Below are 21,907 nucleotides of genomic sequence, written 5' to 3' on the forward strand. Positions count from 1 at the left end.
GCCGCGGCACACAGGTGTGCTGTGAGATACAGTCTGGTTAGCCGTGGGAGATTATGTAATTTCACCTATTTGGGTTACAAATATTTTATGCAAACCAGTAATTATAATTAGAGATGTCCGATAATGGCTTTTTTGCCGATATCCGATATTCCGATATTGTCCAACTCTTAATTACCGATTCCGATATCAACCGATACCGATATATACAGTCGTGGAATTAACACATTATTATGCCTAATTTTGTTGTGATGCCCTGCTGGATGCATTAAACAATGTAACAAGGTTTTCCAAAATAAATCAACTCAAGTTATGGAAAAAAATGCCAACATGGCACTGCCATATTTATTATTGAAGTCACAAAGTGCATTATTTTTTTTAACATGCCTCAAAACTGCAGCTTGGAATTTGGGACATGCTCTCCCTGAGAGAGCATGAGGAGGTTGAGGTGGGCGGAGTTGGGGTAAAGGGGGGCAAAGTTAGGGGGTTGTAGCGGGGGGTGTATATTGTAGCGTCCCGGAAGAGTTAGTGCTGCAAGGGGTTCTGGGTATTTGTTCTGTTGTGTTTATGTTGTGTTACGATGCGGATGTTCTCCCGAAATGTGTTTGTCATTCTTGTTTGGTGTGGGTTCACAGTGTGGCGCATATTTGTAACAGTGTTAAAGTTGTTTATACGTCCACCATCAGTGTGACCTGTATGGCTGTTGACCAAGTATACGTTGCCTTCACTTGTGTGCGGTAGATATTATGTGATTGGGCCAGCACGCAAAGGCAGTGCCTTTAAGGTTTATTGGCGCACTATACTTTTCCCTACGTCCGTGTACACAGCGGCGTTTTAAAAAGTCATAAATTATACTTTTTGAAACCGATACTGATCATTTTGAAACCGATAATTTCCGATATTACATTTTAAAGCATTTATCGGCCGATAATACCGATATTATCGGACATCTCTAGTTATAATCTGAAAATAAAGTGCCGTTGTTGAGTGTCGGTGCTGTCTAGAGCTCGGCAGGGTAACCATGTAATACTCTTCCATATCAGTAGGTGGCAGCAGGTAGCTAACTGCTTGGTAAACGTCGTATCTAATGCTTAAACCAAAAATAAACAAAAGGCGAGTGCCCCTAAAAAAGGCATTGAAGCTTAGGGATGGCTATGGAAAACGAAACTAAAACTGAACTGGCTACAAAGTAAACAAAAACAGAATGCTGGACGACAGCAAAGACTTACAGCGTGAGGAGCAGAGACGGCGTCCACAAAGTACATCAGTACATGACATGACAATCAACAATTTCCACACAAAGAAGGATAGCGTCCGCACAATTTCAATAGTCTTGATTGCTAAAACAAAGCAGGTGTGGGGAATAGCGCTCAAGGAAGACATGAAACTGCTACAGGAAAATACCAACAAAACAGGAAAAGCCACCAAAATAGGAGCGCAAGACACTACACACAGGAAAATACCAAAACACTCCAAATAAGTCACGGCGTGATGTGACAGGTTGTGACACTTACTTTGAGACAATAGCTATAGTGATGCATGGTTGGTTATGGTTTGAATTCATATCCAACAATGACTTTTTACTGTCAATATCAACTACTGAGTTTCCATTTTAATATTTTCTGCTGGTGGTGTGCCTACGCATTTTTTCAATGAACAAAAATGTGCCTTGGCTCCAAAAAGGTTGAAAAACACTGAACTACATAATACAGAGGGCCGCAGTTTCAAGAGGGCTCGAAATGTGGATGTTTGTCAGAAAGTGCCTCTGCAGGGTATATTTCTTTGAGACTTAATTGCAAAGTAAACACATCGGCTTTCACACTGCACTGTCAATAAATTCATTATTCTGCCCTCGCTACTCGTTTCCAGCGTGTGCAGCTAGTTAAACAAAGTTTCGTTGTGCAATGACGATAAAGACCTATCTGAACTTAAAAGCATGAAGAGAAAAAGTTTTTGTTGAGGATTGTGTTCCTCCTTTAGAATTATTGTCCTTCCTTAGTTTTATTTCTTACTTCTTCCTTCATTAGGTTGATAAGACTGAAAATATAAACATAAAATAAATATAACAAAAGTGTAATGCCCGTTGGGTATTTTACATAAATAAAATAAAAGGTTTAGTGTTAATATATTCACACAATAAACTAAAAATATTTACACATATAGAAATTACACAACAGTCACACACCAAACATTGCAAACACTGTATGTGACAATTAGTGGGGGGTAATGCATACATCAGGGGCCCCCTAGCCTTTAAATCAGGGGTCCCCAAACGACAGAACCCAAGTTATCCCAAGTTAATACAAATAAAATTAAAAAAAAATTAAAAAAAAATATATATATATATATATTTTTTTTAAGTATTATTTTTTTCAAATCTGTCCTTTCTTGTCCATTTTCTAGCGCTTGTTACTCTCGGTGTCTCCTAGCCGCTCAGGCAAATCATATTGTCTAAAAAGGCATTTTCCCATCGATAACGTGACATCATCGCGCTCGCGCCGCAGTGTCAATTAGTGCGCGAGGAATATATATATATATATATATATATATATATATATATATATATATATCCATCCATCCATCCATCCATCCATCCATCCATTTTCTACCGCTTATTCCCTTCGGGGTCGCGGGGGGCGCTGGAGCCTATCTCAGCTACAATCGGGCGGAAGGCGGGGTACACCCTGGACAAGTCGCCACCTCATCGCAGGGCCAACACAGATAGACAGACAACATTCACACTCACATTCACACACTAGGGCCAATTTGGTGTTGCCAATCAACCTATCCCCAGGTGCATGTCTTTGGAGGTGGGAGGAAGCCGGAGTACCCGGAGGGAACCCACGCAGTCATATATATATATATATATATATATATATATATATATATATACGTTTGTATATATATATATATATATATATATATATATATATATATATATATATATATATATATATATATATATATATATATATATATATATATATATATATATATATACGTTTGTATATATATATATATATATATATATATATATATATATATATATATATATATATATATATATATATATATATATATATATATATATATATATATATATACGTTTGTATATATATATATATATATATATATATATATATATATATATATATATATATATATATATATATATATATATATACATATATATATATAGTCGAGGTTTCTGTGGTTTATCCGTTGTACAGGGCTCAATACTGGGATAGAGCAGAATATTTTTATAAAAATCCCCTGAAGAACAGAAAAACCTGCCAAACAGGCTTGTAGGGATGAAATAGCCTCTGTGTTTTTTTCCTGACCTAACGTGTATATATATATATATATATATATATATATATATATATATATATATATATATATATATATATATATATATATATATATATATATATATATATATATATATATACATACCTACACACACACACACACACACACACACACACACACACACACACACACACACACACACACACACACACACACACACACACAGCCCGGCTCCCGGCCAAATTGTTTTAACCCAATGCGGCCCCCGAGTCAAAAAGTTCGGGAACCCCTGGCATACATGAATAACCCCAGTTTTAATGGTTTCATCAAGCCTATTTTGGTGATGTTCGGCGGGCTAACTGAAATGCTTTGGCGGGCCGGATGTGGCCCGAGGACCGCCAGTTGAAAAGGCCTGCCATAAAGTCTTGTTACAGGTCTAGATAAATGTTCAGATCATGGACTTTATATTTGATGTTTGCCAGTGTAGTCCACATGGATTGGGACTAAACAGTAAATACCCATCAAAAGGAGCTACAGCGTAAAAACTTTACTGCGTCTGAAAGTTGGCACCCACTTTGTAACCCATCTTACAGGATTGGAATGGAAGAGTATTCTTTAGCTTGTCATGATTTTAAATCAAATCAGTCAGATGGACTTGCTTGGACAAGATTGCTCAGCCTTGGTTCAGTTCTGGGCTACTGAAAGCCATTGTTATAGTAATAACATAATAATAGATATTTTACATGTCCAAAAATGACTTTCTTCAGAGAAAATGTTTTAAAATAGCCTAGGACAATAACACACTCTACTTATTTCCATGGCTTCTCTGATCTTCGCCTGTGTTATTTCTACTGCACCCTGTGACTACTGCTGGTCATTCCTCTGCATCCATTACCCAACCACTAAATATTTGCCTTGGCAAGGTCAAAATTGTAGCTGGATTTGACTTTCATATGCCGAGTACACAATGATGCTTCTCTCTCTCAGCGGCCATACATAACATACACAGACATCTGTGCATGCACCGGCAGCCATGTAATGTATTGGAGCCATCTCACCGAAGCTGGCTCTCAAGACAGACCTCAACGTGAGTGTGTGCATGTGTGTGTTTCCTTTAATCAGCCATGAGTTTTAGAGGAGCTGGGCTCCGCTGTGGTTGCCGACCGCAGCGCTACGTTATCCAGGGCCTCGGGGGTAGATGTCTTTAATTTAGGAGCTGCGGTTGGGCATAGTGTAACCTGATGAAACTCTTTTAAATAATAGAGTAGCCATCTGCTTGGCTGTGTCTACTGTAGAACTTGGGTCAGGGTAAGCGAGCCTGTGTTATACTGTATGTACAATATACTGTATGTGCATGAAATTATATACTTGGGGCTGGGTGGTATACCAGTATTACAGTTAATACTGGTATATTTTAGAAATAAATATATATTTGAGACAATACCACCATTACGGTATCTATTGATGTGCTCTTGTTACGGCCGTTTGCCGCCGCCGGGGGGCCTGAAATGCATCGTAACTGAGAAAGGGTCCATTGCGCGGCTAGGGTCCAGCGCGTCGGGAGTCGCTACCGCGCATTGCCTACACCAACCCCACTCCACATTCGCCGTCGCACACAGCCAACGCGCCCGAACCGTAGCTCCGGCGGCTGGCGGGGGCGGGCGGCGCCTCTTCTTTATTAACCGGAGGTAACTCAAGCCGGTAAAAAGATTCAACAGAGAACAGCAGTCAGAGCCGACAAACTACCGCTGCTAACTGTTAAAGCTAACAACAACAGTTTAGCTGAAAAGCTAGCTAAAAACATACATCGCTTGGCAACAGACACAGCCTTTTAAAAGACATACACACTGCTGGCATATACTGTATGTATGAAACTTATCTCAACTGCATAATGTCAGATATTTGAAGTTGATTTTTTAAGTAATACATTCATTAATTTCCCAAGTAATAAATTACTTTTATCAAAGAGTAATTCCGATAGTAATTCAATGACATTTTTGGTAAAGTAACGAGTAACTACAATTAAGTACTTTTTATCATGAAGCACACTGCAAAAAGTCAGTGTTCAAAAACAAGGAAAAAAAATACAAAAATTAGGGGTATTTTATTTGAACTAAGCAAAATTATCTGCCAATAGAACAAGAAAATTTCGGCTTGTCAAGACTTTCCAAAACAAGTCAAATTAGCTAACCTCAATGAACCCAAAAATACCTTAAAATAAGTATATTCTCACTAATAACAAGTGCACTTTTCTTGGTAGAAGAAAAAAAGAGACCTTTTTGCTCAATATGTTGAAAAATATTCTTAAATTAAGTAAATGCTACTGCCATTATCTTGACAGAATGATATGCGTTCGGCATCATGATTTTTTTTTCATGCTTGAAGTAAGAAATTATTACTTTAAAAAAGTACTTTTATACTTGTGAGTGTTAATGACACAGCTTTGCATCAGTTGATATTCTAGTTTCAAGCATGTTTTACTCAGTATAGGTCATCAAATTTCAGCAACAAGCTGTAATATCTTACTGAGATCATTTAGGACCAAAACCCTTAAAACAAGTAAAACACTCTAACACAAAATCTGCTTAGTGAGAAGAATGATCTTATCAGACAGAAAATAAGCAAATATCACCCTTATTTGAGATATTTAATCTTACTTAGATTTCAGTTTTTGCAGTGCAATTGGCAGGTTGGTGTTATTGGCTAAAATATTTGTGTGTATGTTCTATAATAATGTTTACCAAAAAAACACCGTTGTTAAAGGTCAATTATTTTCATGTTGCTGCCGACGTTTAAACATGTCCTTTTAAACCAGGGCACTTTATTTCACATTTTGTTCTTTTGTGTTTTTGTTAGCTGAATAATTGAGCATAGCTGAATGCTTTTTAAAGAAGACTGGAGATTATATTTGACTTTTCTTATATTAATTTCAAGGCATTTTCTTTTTCTCTTGTTGGCATCTCCATCCATCAATCCATTTTCGACCGCTTGACCCTTACGGAATCGTGGGGGTTGCTGGAGCCTATCCCAGCTGCACACGGGCGGTAGGCGGGGTACACCCTAGACAAGTCGCCACCTCATCCCAGGGCCAACACAAATAGACAGACATCTGTTTGTGTGTATTTGGGATCCTCATCAGTCCCGGAAATGTAAAAACAAGGCATGGGGGAGATATTTAATTACATCAACATATATTTCCACCTATGGGTTAGTTTATGGGCCAAACTATATCGGAATATGAGTTTTGATCCATATGACCCAGCCCTTCACTTGTGTTAGTGACAGTGCTAGCACAGTTTAGGGATGTTCTCTGTTGTTAATTGAGCGTTACAGTAGGCCTTATGATGGCATTGTGTCTGAGTGCACGTGTGTACAAGTGTTGATAATGAAATTGTGACATTTAAGACATTTCATATTGCTACAAGTATGTTCTGTGCTACAAAACAATTATCTGCTACAAATGTTTTTCATTTAATAGCACTGGTACTACCAGTGAAAAAGCTAAGCGTACAGCACTGATCTTACATGCTTAAATGTAGGAAACTTACTTGTCAGGATTGTAGACGTTGAGCTCCTCCAAGAACAAACTGTCGTTGAGGAAGCCGTTGTTCATTTTCGCGAGGAACTTGAGGATGATGCCTTTCTCAGATCCCAGGAAGACCACAGTGTGGTTCTTATGGGGTCCGGCCTTGCTATCCACCACGATGCGTGTCAGGCGATAGCTGAAACACAAAATACAGAGACTTCAGTTTAGGTTTGGGACGCAAGGTTTGCTTTCACACCAATTATATGTATATTATAAGATGGGCTTGTAAGCTTGGTCAGTTTACCCATGGTGGGGTTTTTTTCACACAGTAAAAAAAAAAAAAAAAAATTCCAACCCTACCAAAATGCATCCTTACAAATCATGTACTATCTCTCTATTGGTTGCAAAATGGAAATTATAGCTATGTGGCTTTTCTTTTTTGTCACTCAGGCTTTTAAATCAGAGGATCAGTTATATTTCTCAAATTACACATGTCGTATTTTTCAGATTATAAATCGCTCCGGAATATAAATCGCACCGGCCGAAAATGCATAATAAAGAAGGAAAAAAACATATATAAGTCGCACTAGAGTATAAATCGCATTTTTGGGGGAAATTTATTTGATAAAATCCAACAGCAAGAACAGACATTTGAAAGGCAATTTAAAAAGAATAAAGAATAGTGAAAGATAGGCTGAATAAGTGTAAGTTATATGATGCATAAATAACCAACTGAGAACGTGCCTGGTATGTTAACGTAACATATTATGGTAAGAGTCATTCAAATAACTATAACATATAGAACACGCTATACGTTTAGCAAACAATCTGTCACACCTAATCGCTAAATCCGATGAAATAATATTATTTGATATTTTACGGTAATGTGTTAATAATTTCACACATAAATCGCTCCAGAGTATAAATCGCACCCCCGGCCAAACTATGACAAAAACTGCGATTTATAATCTGAAAAATACGGTATTTATTATATTCCCAAACATTTTTTTCATATTTACATTCATTTATATTGTGAAAGGTGGCAGTTATTGTTAAAAACAGATGGCATTGCAGTCATTCAATGACACCTGTGCAGTATTCATTTCTCAGTTGTGTTGCATGAAAGTTTTCTCACCTTAATCAAACCACACAATATTTAATTTGCCACTTTATCGAGATCACCTAGAGGTTGGTAGATGTGGTCCAGACAGGAAATCACATACTCTTAACCTTGTCTTTCAAGTATTAGCACTGAATGTCTCTGAATGACTTGGCGGGCTTGATCAAATAAACAATAACAGCAATCTGAAGAGAGTTTTTTCTCAACCCATTGGTTTGACAAAAAACTAGAGATGTCCGATAATGGCTTTTTCGCCGATATTCCAATATTGTCCAACTCTTAATTACCGATTCGGATATCAACCGATACCGATATATACAGTCGTGGAATTAACACATTATTATGCCTAATTTTGTTGTAATGCCCTGCTGGATGCATTAAACAATGTAACAAGGTTTTCCAAAATAAATCAACTCAAGTTATGGAAAAAAGTGCCAACATGGCACTGCAATATTTATTATTGAAGTCACAAAGTGCATTATTTATCATCCCTCAAAACAGCAGCTTGGAATTTGGGACATGCTCTCCCTGAGAGAGCATGAGGAGGTTGAGGTGGGCGGGGTTGAGTTGGGTGGGCGGCGTGGGGGTGTATATTGTAGCGTCCCGGAAGAGTTAGTGCTGCAAGGGGTTCTGGGTATTTGTTCTGTTGTGTTTATGTTGTGTTACGGTGCGGATGTTCTCCCGAAATGTGTTTGTCATTCTTGTTTGGTGTGGCTTCACAGAGTGGCGCATATTTGTAACAGTGTTAAAGTTGTTTATACGGCCACCCTCAGTGTGACCTGTATGGCTGTTGACCAAGTATGCGTTGCATTCACTTGTGTGTGTGAAAAGCCGTAGATATTATGTGATTGGGCCGGCACACAAAGGCACGCCCCCAATTTTGTTGTCTGGGTGGAAATCGGGAGAAATTCGGGAGAATGGTTGCCCCGGGAGATTTTAGGGAGGGGCACTGAAATTCGGGAGTCTCCCGGGAAAATCAGGAGGGTTGGCAAGTATGACTGGGACACGCAACTGCTCTGTACTTCTCCCTACGTGCGTGTACCACTCCGTACAGCGGCGTTTTAAAAAGTCATAAATTGTACTTTTTGAAACCGATACCAATAATTTCCGATATTACATTTTAAAGCATTTATCGGCCGATAATATCTGTAGTCCGATAGTATCGGACATCTCTAGAAAAAAGTCAACCCAATGAGAAACCTTGGAGGGGACCGCGGATGTGGTCCCCCCCTCCCTCCCCCTTGGGCGACCGGTGCAATGGACGTCGAGTGGATCTAGCATAATATTGTGAGAGTCCAGTCCATAGTGGATCTAACATAATAATATAATAATATGCATGTCCCCTCTGAGTAAAACTGTGTTTAAACTCTATTACTGCAAGTTTCCAGTTAACTTCTACATCCTAAATCTAGTATTCCACAAAGAGATGCTGACAGGTATCATTAATGAACTCCCTCTTCTTGCCGCATATGCCCCCACACGGGTCTTCTTTTTCAGCTTACGTAACGCTTTTAACCGCTGACTGCGACTCGCATGCAAAGCTGCGCTGCTCCTTGCTAATGAAATAAAACACTGATTATGTAAAACTGATGTGTTTGTGGTGAAAAGAAGCCTGGCAGTTCTAAACTTGCTGATAAGTGTTGGTATTCTAAACTAAACCATGGCGGTATATGGGTCAGATCTCGCCAAAGACATGAAATGAGGACGACGATAAAACATTCTTTATGTGGCTCATCTGTTCACTCCTCGTATCACCTTGTCTCAGCTTCTTACAAGTACCTGTAGACCTAACTTTTTAACATTATAAATCAGAAGAAGAGCAAACATGTTTGACGGAAAAATAGATCTCCATTGTCAGTGTTGCTTACATTTACCAATATCTTCTACAGACCTTATGTTTATAGACTATTCCATTCATAATCCAGTTCAAATGTTTGATCATCCAAGTACCTTATTTATGATGAGTTTGTAGGGTTGTCCTGATACCAATAATTTGGTACCGTTACTGGTACCAAAATATATTTCGATACTTTATATACTTTTCTAAACAGGGGATCACAAAAAATTGCATTATTGGCTTTATTTTAACAAAAACATGTTTCTTTTTGCAATCAAAGAACAATTTCGGCCTGAAATAAAATAGTGAACAGCCCTTTGAGACACTTGTGATTTAGGGCTATATAAATAAACATTGATTGATTGATTGATTGATTGATTGAACGTACTAGACAACTTGTCTTGTAGTAGTAAGTAAGTAAACAAAGGCTCCTAATTTGGATGCAGTAACATATTGTGTCATTTGTCATTGTATTATTTTGTCAAAATTATGAAGGACAAGCTGTAAAAATGGACTATTAAGCCACTTGTTCTTTTACTGTTAATATCTGGTTATTTTAACATGTTCTATCAACACTTCTGTTAAAATGTAATAATCACTTATTCTTCCGTTGTTTGGATACTTAACTTTAGTTTTGGATGATACCACAAATTTGGGTATCGATCCGATACCAAGTAGTAACAGGATCATATTCAAAGTTCTCATGTGTCCAGGGACGTATTTCCTGACTTTATACATATACCGTATTTCCTTGAATAGCCGCAGGGGCGTTAATTAATTTAAAACCTCCTATCACTCCTGCGTTTACCGGAAACCGGCGGTATGGCCGTGCATGCGGTAATTATTTTAAAACCTCCTCTCACTCCGGCGTTTACCAAAAGGAATCCATAAAACTTAGGCGTGCGCTTTGAGTGTGATGTAAGCATACCATCATGAAAAGCACATTTAATTAAAAAAAAACGTTATTATGGTCTTACCTGTACTTATAAATGGAGTCCATTTGCAGCTCCTTCTGACCAAAAGCATCGATAACTTGTTTATAGAAGTCTTCATTATTTAATTTTTTCCGTTTTAAAAGTCTCTGTCTCGATGGAGATATTCCTTTAATTATTACCTCCTGCTTCCATTGAAAGTCCAGTTTAGAAAACTGTTTTATTTTAGATACCGCTATGTAATCCTCCATGTTAGAAGGAAGAAAAAAATCTCTTGCTGCGTGTGTTCACTTCTTCTGCAGTACCGGAAGTCGCAAGAAGGATCACTAGCGCGGCAGCGCCCTCTACCACCAGGAGGCGGGAGTCATTTAATGACTTATACAGTATTTCACACACGCAGCTACGGTATATTAATAAAACATAGCTGCTTACTGTTCTCTTTAGCATACTGTACCGGTATTCAATAGCTTGGACCTTAAATCCTACTGAATAGCTCTTTATCTTTTTTCCTTTGTGCAATTGTAACTACTGAAAGCAGCTTCCTCCATTTTGAAAATGAGGACGGATGCGTCACTCGTGACGTAACGAATTTGACCCGGTGGAAGTTCTAGCCATATGCTAAATATTTTGCGAAACGAGTTTGACCCGGTGAAAATTATAGACATGCGATAATAAAATTAATACTTTGCGAAACGAATTTGATCCGGCTTCAATAATAAACCGGCGATAAGGCCAAGCATGCGTTAATTATTTTGAGAAACGAGTTTGACCCGGCAGTAATTCTAGACGTGCGAATACTATATTCCCTGCGCCAATTCAAGGAAATACGGTAATACATATTTAATGGTAAAAAATATCGATATAAACAGTCGACTTGATACGCTCTTGTACTTGGTATCATTACAGTGCATGTCAAGTGTATATCCACCCATGGCATTTGTTTACATTGAGGAGCGCTAGCTTTTGTTAGCGGTGACGCTGGTGAGCTATTGTATCTTCCTACGGTGTGTAGTGAAGCATGATTAGCTATTCCTCGTCCTGCAGGGATGCTACTTACTTATTTGTCGCCACGGAGGCGAGTATTAGTGATTTAGAGGTAGCTAATACACTGCAGACTGTGGATGGACATTAGCCGCAAACTCGCTAGCCATGTTTTAAAGCACCTCTTGTAGAGCGGCGCTTCCGTGTTATAGCTTCACTTTTATCGTTAGTTTTTAAGCCGAAATGCGTCCGTTCACCCTTTCCTGTCTACATGCCGTGTCTGCTTGTAAGTACTCTGTGATTGTGTGCTGCCGAACATGCTCCTCTGCTCGTAAAACCAGCAATGTCACGACGTCATGCCCGGTACAAAAAAAAAAAAAAAGGGAACCGGTATTTTTCAAAGGGAGTTTAGTACCGTTTTTGATTCATTAGTACCGCTGTACTTTACTAGTACCAGTACACCGTACAACCCTATGAGTTTGTTAGTAATCGAGGCTTGTATTTAGAACACAAATACAATTTAAGTATTGCCTGCATTTTATCAAAATCACATTTGTTTGGTGCCACTATTTGAAAAACAGCTCAATGTTGGTGAATAACATGCCTCGTAAGCAATGTCATCATCAATGCGAGATTTTCCCATATTTTTGTGAGATTTAAAATGTACTTTGCTTTTTCTTTGGCTTTTTTGCCAATTGATGCCATCACAAAAAGCTACCATTGACAGAAAATAGCAAAAGTGTGATGATGTGGTCCTCCCATCTCTGTCCTGGCTCGCCAGTACAAAAAGCTATTTATCAAATATTTATAGGCTATGTATTCAACATTTAAGGCTCAAACATATTGCTCCATATGTACAGTACAGGTCAAAAGTTTGGACACACCTTCTCATTTCTTTATTTTCATGCCTATTTACATTGTAGATTGTCACTGAAGGCAATAAAAACTATGACACCTGTGAAGTGAAAACCATTTCAAGCTCATCGAGAGAATGCCAAGCGTGTGCAAAGCAGTAATCAGAGCAAAGGGTGGCTATTTTGAAGAAACTAGAATATAAAACATATTTTCAGTTATTTCACCTTTTTTTGTTACGTACATAACTCCACGTGTTCATTCATAGTTTTGATGCCTTCAGTGACAATCTACAATGTAAATAGTCATGAAAATAAAGAAAACACATTGAATGAGAAGGTGTGTCCAAACTTTTGGCCTGTACTGTAAAGCAAACATATCCAATGAGGACACATTTGGCTCTAAATAGTGTGAAGTGTACAACATCAGAGGAAATGTAGACCCATGACTGTGTCTTTTTCTCACAACTGTAAGTGTGGAAGAATAAAAGAATAGTGCCGCTCCTAACAGTGAAAACAGGTCAGCAGCTGGCCCGCGGTGTTGCATCGCTGCGTTTTAATTAGCCTGACTCCCCGAGTAGCACTTGACTTAATTATTGTTCCCGCTCCTTAGGAGGCTCGAATAGCAACAAGACAGTTTGGAATGTGTAATACTCACCGAACCATGGTTTTGAGGAACCAGGGTCGGTTGGCGATAGAGGGCACCGCCTCATCCATCAGGGGATGCATCTTGATGAAGTTGAGCGTGTCATCGGGAAACTCATTGGACACCTTGTACCTCTCCATGGATGGAGACCCTGCGCAGTTGCCAGGCCTGCGGAAAGAAAGTAGGAAACAGTGTAATAAACAAATAAGGACTATAAAACTCCAACATAGCTCTGTGATGACGTTCATCAGCAAAAGGTATTGTTTTTATCGTGGTTTGTTGGTTAGTTAGCAGGATGAATAATTCAAAGTACCACTGATAGTCACACAGAGGGTGAAATTACCGTCTGCATTTGACCCATCCCCTTGTTCCACCCCCTGGGAGGTGAGGGGAGCAGTGAGCAGCAGCGGTGGCCACGCTCGGGAATCATTTTGGTGATTCAACCCCAATTCCAACCCTTGATGCTGAGTGCCAAGCAGGGAGGCAATGGGTTCCATTTTTATAGTCTTTGGTATGACTCGGCCGGGGTTTGAACTCACGACCTACCGATCTCATAATGCAAAAACTACAAAACAATTTACAAAAGACTTTGTAAAGTAGTGGTGTTTGATGAAAATATTTAAATTGAGTTGAAATGGCAAAGCCCTGCCCTTTAATGGGGGGAATATGAAATCTCTTTTAGCGGTTCGAGTCGTGATATCAGAAATCAGAAATGAAAATGGTATGGTCTAGACTTCAAACTAGAGATGTCCGATAATGGCTTTTTTTTACCAATATTCCGATATTAATTACTGATACCGATATCAACCGATATATACAGTCGTGGAATTAACACATTATTATGCCTAATTTTGTTGTGATGCCCCGCTGGATGCATTAAACAATGCAACAAGGTTTTCCAAAATAAATGTACTCAAGTTATGGAATAAAATGCCAACATGGCACTGCCATATTTATTATTGAAGTCACAAAGTGCATTATTTTTTTTAACATGGCTCAAAACAGCAGCTTGGAATTTGGGACATGTATGAGGAGGTTGAGGTGGGTGGGGTAGGGGGGGCGGGGCTAGGGGGTGGGGGGGGGTGTATATTGTATCGTCCCAGAAGAGTTAGTGCTGCAAGGGGTTCTGGGTATTTGTTCTGTTGTGTTTATGTTGTGTTATGGTGCTGATGTTCTCCCGAAATGTGTTTGTCATTCTTGTTTGGTGTGGGTTCACAGTGTGGAGCATATTTGTAACAGTGTTAAAATTGTTTATACCGTCACCCTCAGTGTGACCTGTATGGCTGTTGATCAAGTATGCCTTGCATTCGCTTGTGTGTGTGTGTGACTGGGCCGGCACGCAAAGGAAGTGCCTTTAAGGTTTATTGGCGCTCTGTACTTCTCCCTATGTCCGTGTACACAACAGCGTTTTAAAAAGTCATAGATTTTACTTTTTGAAACCGATACCGATAATTATGAAACCGATACCGATAATTTCCGATTTTACATTTTAACGCATTTATCGGCCGATAATATCGGCAGTCAGATATTATCGGACATCCCTACTTGAAACGATTAATCGATTAATTAGATTATAAAAAAAATATTTGATTTCTATTCTGTTGCTTCGAATATTATTTTGATGAAGGCAACACATAAAAATGTGTGAAATCCGGGCCCCTCTGTTTGCCGAAAACGTTAAAATTAAGCCATTTCCAAACAGCTGTAGCAATAGAGCGCGAATGAGAGCGTGACAGTAGAGAGTGATGATGGATCAAAGGAAAATAGCCAGGAAGGGGAAAGAGAGGAAATGGCCCCAAAAAACTTTTGGATCATTTTAAACTAAAAAAAGGTTTGCAATGTTTGCACTGTAAAAAGAAGCTGGCATTCCACAACAGTGCTACATTGATGCTGCAGAACATTAGCAGAAAGCATCGGGTATATTTACAGAGCAAACAACCAGAAACAAGGTAAATGTGTATTTTGGCAGGCAGCTGACGTCATTGACATTGGCAGCTTGACTCGAATAAGGAAAGTTTTATTCAAACACATGTTAGCGTGACCATATTTGGTAACAAGTTTGTCCAAATATCAATCACCACTTCTCCAATTAAAACCTTTTTAAATGTGTACGTGGTCAATTATGACATACACAATTTAGAATATGTATGTATTAAGGTGGGCAGTACGGTGCGGCAGTGGTTAGTGCTCGTGCCTCACAATAAGAAAGTCCCGGGTTCGATTACCGGGCGTAGGGTCTGTCTGTGTGGAGTTTGCATGTTCTCCCCGTGACTGCGTACCATACTCAGTCTCATTTTAGTATACCCAAAATATTAGTATGAACTAGGGTTGTCTCGATACCAATATATTGGTACTGGTACCAGTACCAAAATGTGTTTCGATACTGTTCGATACTTTTCTAAATAAAGGGGACCACAAAAAAATGGCATCATTGGCTTTATTTTAACAAAAAATCTTAGGGTACATTAAACATCTGTTTCTTGTCTTGTAGTAGTACGTAAGTAAACAAAGGCTCCTAATTTGTCTGCAGTAACATATTGTGTCATTCCTCATTGTATTATTTTGTCAAAATTATAAAAGACAAGCTGTAAAAAAGGATTAATAATCTACTTGTTCATTTACTGTTAATATCTGGTTATTTTCTGTTTCAACATGTTCTATCTACACTTCTGTTAAAATGTAATAATCACTTATTCTTCTGTTGTTTGGATATTTAACATTAGTTTTGGATGATACCACAAATTTAGGCATCGATCCGATACCAAGTAGTAACAGGGTCATACATTGGTCATAATTTAAGTTCTCATGTGTCCAGGGACGTATTTCCTGAGTTTATGAATATAATATGATTTTTTTTTTTTTAAAGAAAAAAGATTTTGTGACGATAAAAAATATTGATGTAATCAATAGTAGTATCGACTAGATACGCTCTTGTACTTGGTATCATTACAGTGGATGTCAGGTAAATTTGTTTACATTGTGACGCCGGTGAGCTATCGTATCCTCCTACGGTGTGTAGTGAATCATGTTTAGCTATAAACTCACTTTATTTGTCGCCATGGAGGCAAGGATTAGTGATTTAGAAGTAGCTAAAACACTGCCGATTGCGGATGGACATTAGCCGCTAACTAGCTAGCCATGTTTTAAAGCACCTCTTCCTGTGGGAGTTTCAGTGTTAAAGCTTCACCTTTATCGTTAGTTTTTAAGCCAAAATGCTTATCTGCACAGTGTCTGCTTGCAAGTACTCCGTCATTGTGCGCTGCCGAACATGCTCCTCTGCTCGTAAAACCAGTAATGTATCGACGTGACGACGACGTGCTGTCATGCCTGTAAAAAAATTAATATGGCGAACCGGTACTTTTCAAACAGAGTATAGTACCGTTTTTGATTCATTAGTACCGCAATACTATATTAGTACCGGTATACCGTAAAACCCTAGTATGAACCATGCAATGCAGGAGTAAAATAACCACTCCAATTATATTATGCACGTGTAACTGATGTCTTAGCAGCTTTAACCAGAACCAAGGAAGGCAGGTGTCCAATTGTCTTTGCTTACAGGATCAAGTGGCAGTCTTTCTATGTGATATCTTCACTGAGAGAAGGTGAGAATGGCAGTAATAGAGAAGCTGCTCTTGATAGCACTTCCCCTTTGCAGACATCCCACCTCCAAGAGCTTGTAAAATACTTTTTACAACAAAGTCTTTGATATGGTGCCATGCCATAAAATCCACACCCGCTCTCAGAACTATTAGCCAGCTGGCTACTGAATTTAGGTAAGATAGCAAACACGCACAAGAGCCCAGCATCAGCTACGTAGATCCAAACATATGATAGTATGGGCGGTGAAGTATATGATGACCGAGGGAGAATGCAGACAGTCAAGTTATACTTAGGCAAAGCACGCTTTGATCGCTAACTGGGAATCTGTCCACAACAGTGAGTTGCTAATAGCAACAAACATATAAATACCTGTAAATAGGAACCTGATAATCTTAGCAAAAGGGTGAAATATTTGTTGTACCGTATTTTTCGGGCTATAAGTCGCAGTTTTTTTCATAGTTTGGCCGGGGGTGCGACTTATACTCAGGAGCGACTTATGTGTGAAATTATTAACACATTACCGTAAAATATCAAATAATATTATTTAGCTCATTCACGTAAGAGATTAGACATATAAGATTTCATGGGATTTAGCGATTAGGAGTGACAGATTGTTTGGTAAACGTATAGCATGTTCTATATGTTATAGTTATTTGAATGACTCTTACCATAATATGTTACGTTAACATACCAGGCACGTTCTCAGTTGGTTATTTATACGTCATATAACGTACACTTATTCAAACTGTTGTTCACTATTCTTTATTTATTTTAAATTGCATTTCAAATGTCTATTCTTGGTGTTGGGTTTTATCAAATACATTTCCCCAAAAAATGTGACTTATACTCCAGTGTGACTTATATATGTTTTTTTCCTTCTTTATTATGCATTTTCGGCCGGTGCGACTTATACTCCGGAGCGACTTATACTCCGAAAAATACGGTATATACTTTCTGAATTGTATTTTATTTTTAATGACAATATACTACACTACACACACATAAACAATATGTATGAATCCTTTTAAAAATGTAAATAAATTGTATTCATAGTGCAAGCCCTAAGGCGTATATCTACATCTAATTCCTGTTGCTGGTATCGTCAACTATTTGCTGCCACTTGTTGCCATGCAGAATCCATGGGGCACCATCATTTTTATTCCTAAATTAAATTTTTGGAAAAATACCAAAGAACAGTTATGCTCAGTTGAATTTTCGGCACATTAGGTTATATGGATGGCTCTGTTGCATCACATACCAGAGGAAGAACATGGGAGAGTTGGCAGGGCAAACGGACAAAATATTTTTTTCCCGACAACTTCAATATAAGACGTTAAAACATTTATTCACATTAATTTCGCAATAAGCTCACAACGCTGTATTGGATATAGAACATATAATGATGATTGTTACTATAAAGGGGCATCAATTTACTGATTTTAAATGAAAGTGGTGGTAATAAATGCTAGAGGCTTCTCTATGATGTATAGCTTCATTTATGTGTGCCAACATATGGGGAGCAGAACGGAAACTGGCACTTCTTATGTACGAGTACCGTGTAAATGGTTAGCGAGGACAGTTAACACATGGCGGAACCGTCTGCTACTGCAGACTTATGGGTGCCATTGAACCCGCCGTCTGGTCTCCTTCCACATAAAATGAAATAAATCACAACAAAAAAAACCCCCATGTGGCTGTTTGATCTTTGTCCAACCAAAGGTAAAGCTTGCACCTACGCACAATAAGATGCTTGTCGCTGAATGCTAACCATGACTTAATACAACAGTCAACAATGCAACCCTGGAGGCATTTTTCTGTTTGTAGAGATCAACTGTGTAGTTTTTATATAATCCTGCTGTCTCAATTACGTGCTTGGCTGAGGTAAGGTAATGAAATGACAAAATGCACAGTATTATTGTGTGCGTGTATGCATGCACTGGTTAATTAGCTAAAGTCATACCTTGGCTTGGGAACCCTATCCTCAGGAAAAGGGGTCCAGGTGGAGTCGGGGGATTTTTGCTCTTTGAATCGCCCTGTGAACGTGTTGGCCACCTCTGCCATGTCATAGGCGCACACCGCAGAGCCTGGAATGCTGCCATTGCACACAAAAACAACAAAGCCACTGATGAATGAATGAACACATCAAAGATCCACCATTGCCAAGGCTGGACTATCACTAGGAGGCAGAAAAACTGATTGGAAATCACCATAGATGGCTGAATGTGAAACTTTATCACTGTATTCAAGTAATTGCAGAAATGCAGTATAAAAGCTTTTTGAATATTTTAAAAAATGCTTTGCAAATTGGCATTACAACAAACCACTTCACTCAAGCCATGTTTTAGAACACATAGTTTTATAGGTTATAAATAAATCTGGTATTTTGTTACTTTGTGTAGGAGGCTGAACATTAAAAATGCTCTTTTTATTTCTCATTGGTTTTCAACAGTGGCGGGCCGTGCGTTTCCCACCTAGGACTTCAGTGGTGTCCGACTTCAATGATTACCTCTCAAAATACCATAATTTATGTCACCACATGACCATTGCTGGAGAAATACTATACAGAAACACATTTACGCACTACTGGGCATTGAATCACCACCAACAGTGTACATAACGGGTTATTTCCTGGCGCCTTTAAAAATCAATAAACCCGCATCAGCAACTAAAACATATCTTATGTGGTACTGTCAAAATTTAAATTGCAAAAAACATATTAAACGTGAAAAAATTAAGAAATAGAATATCTCAACTCACAATCTGTAGAACCCATTCGAGCTTCCGGTGTTAGCCGACAGCGTCTCACAAGATGTAGTTTCTCCTTAAATATCCTTCTTGAAAACGGCCTTGCAAATATATGTGTTGTTTTGTCTAATCATAAAAGATGCAGACGAGGCGTGTTGGCTGAGTTCTTAAAGTTTACCCCACAAGGTGCTCATCAAAAACATCCCGGCCGGCATGGCTAAACGGGGCTACTGCGCATGCTCTTCACTACTGTGGCATGCTGGGTAATGGAGTTCTTATGTTACCTAGCTCATAACGTCACAATATATATCTGCCTTAAGCAGTGACGTGCAGTCACTAGAGGCAGGTGAGGCCCCGCCTCACCTGCCATCATGGAAAGAAAAAAATGTAAAAAGAAAAAAAATTAATTAAATTGTTATATGTATCCAGTGATTATACTATAAAGTTATTTTTCATTTAACTTCACCAGTTTTAGATTATTTTTATTCAAAATCGCTGAATTTTCACATTTGCCGTTCAAATACTGAGAAGAGACTTGCGGTGATCAGCAGCCAGTTGAGGCACGTCATTCAGTTGTGCGGCATGTTATATCAACTAAAGCCCACACTTAAACTTTCCACGTGCAAGATTGAATCTATTGTAACCTATTTTTGTGGGCTTTCCTCTTTGTGATGTTAATTCCTGTTACACGCTGTTATACAGTATATACCTTGCGCTCTTATTTTGAAGGCGCTAAGAGCGGAAGTGATGACACGTTGGAGTGGAGTGGAGGTTTTTGAAAGAAGGTAAATAAAGTGGTCCTCGTGTAAACTGGAGCCTCCGTGTTGATTATTTTGTAGTTTCATACAGTATATGCGACATTTATAAACCCTCGGTTACACTATTTAAAAAAGTTATTTAATAAGAAGCCAAAAAGTGCAAAAACAATAATGTTCGTGTTGGAGGAGTTGTGAATGACCGCAGGGCCACAACATTAGGTACACCTGCAGACTGCAGCACGGATTTCATATTTCATTCATTCACAACTCCTCCAACACGAACATTATTGTTTTTGCACTTTTTGGCTTCTTATTAAATAACTTTTTTAAATAGATTCAATCTTGCACGTGGAAAGTTTAAGTGTGGGCTTTAGTTGATATAACACTCCCGCCAGGGGGTGCATTCTACGGCGGGAGTGCATTAATCCAGCACAACAGCGGCGCATGGACTTAATTTATAAGTAAAGGTAAGACCATAATAACGTTTTTTTTTATTAAATGTGCTTTTTTGTGTGCTACAGTTTGTATGTGTAAAGTTAAAGTTAAGTTAAAGTACCAATGATTGTCACACACACACTAGGTGTGGTGAAATTTGTCCTCTGCATTTGACCCATCCCTTGATCACCCCCTGGGAGGTGAGGGGAGCAGTGGGCAGCAGCGGCGCCACGCCCGGGAATCATTTTTGGTGATTTAACCCCCAATTCCAACCCTTGATGCTGAGTGCCAAGAAGGGAAGAATGCTGGTATGAGCTTTTAAACATAACTCGTTAACTGCTGCCAATCAAATGGTGAATAAGATACTCTTTAGGGTTCATATGTTTGTAAATCTGACTGTGATGAAGTCAGTGCCTCACCAGCCATGAACCTCACCGCACGTCACTGGCCTTAAGCCATCTATAAGGCCTTACTGACAACAACTCATGATCTGATTGGCTCTCGCAACTGTCCCCTTTCACTTACAGTGCACAGACGCCAGCATTGTTGATTCTGAAGGCTTCGGGCAGATTTAGTACAGCATTGCAACATAAGCTAGTTGAATTCTGATTGGATAAAAACTCTAACCTAAAAACAACAGCGCTGGAAGGAGCATATTTTGACATGAAGAGAATATGAATATGTTTAGATATTTAGGGAAAGTAAATAAAAATTACTTTTATCTTTAATTATGATCATGATTTCTGGTTATGTTAGGCCAGCAGAGAAGGCCTTGCAGGCCCTGACGGCACACCACTGGTTTTCAAGTAGGTTATACCTCATTATTGAGTCAATGTAGACCACACAGGGATTTGGAACCACATTGGACTTTGCAGATTTCAAATTAGGTCATTTTTGGAAAGCTTGCTTAAAGAACAGTAGCTTACTTTGAGTTTATCAATCTACAAAGGGTCCAATAATGGCTAAATATATGACTTACCCCAGGCACTGGCAACCTACACTACACCACTAACACCAATGTCATGGATCATTAGTACAATGTTATGAAACTGAAACGTTACTGTTTTCACTAAGGTCTCTTTGATTCATCACCACTATATTTAGCCATGTGTTATTAAACGTGGTGGCTGGGAAGCGTCCAGTGGTTGCCAAGTCTTATGAGGA

General features: G+C 38.7%; 1 protein-coding gene across 9 annotated transcripts in view; it reads right to left on the reverse strand.

Annotated features, from left to right (window-relative positions):
* sema6a (sema domain, transmembrane domain (TM), and cytoplasmic domain, (semaphorin) 6A) overlaps nt 1-21,907 on the reverse strand; it is a 304,997-nt gene that overhangs the window by 78,833 nt on the left and 204,257 nt on the right. For all 9 annotated transcript variants that reach the window (XM_062025532.1, XM_062025531.1, XM_062025533.1 and 6 more), the window contains exons 12-14: nt 18,766-18,897; nt 13,215-13,370; nt 6,858-7,031 (exon numbers count right to left, since the gene is read on the reverse strand). In XM_062025532.1, coding sequence (XP_061881516.1) covers nt 6,858-7,031; nt 13,215-13,370; nt 18,766-18,897 — 462 coding nt within the window. The remainder of the gene's footprint in view (nt 1-6,857; nt 7,032-13,214; nt 13,371-18,765; nt 18,898-21,907) is intronic.

Source organism: Entelurus aequoreus, linkage group LG17, assembly GCF_033978785.1.
Source record: "Entelurus aequoreus isolate RoL-2023_Sb linkage group LG17, RoL_Eaeq_v1.1, whole genome shotgun sequence".
Lineage (NCBI taxonomy): Eukaryota > Metazoa > Chordata > Actinopteri > Syngnathiformes > Syngnathidae > Entelurus > Entelurus aequoreus.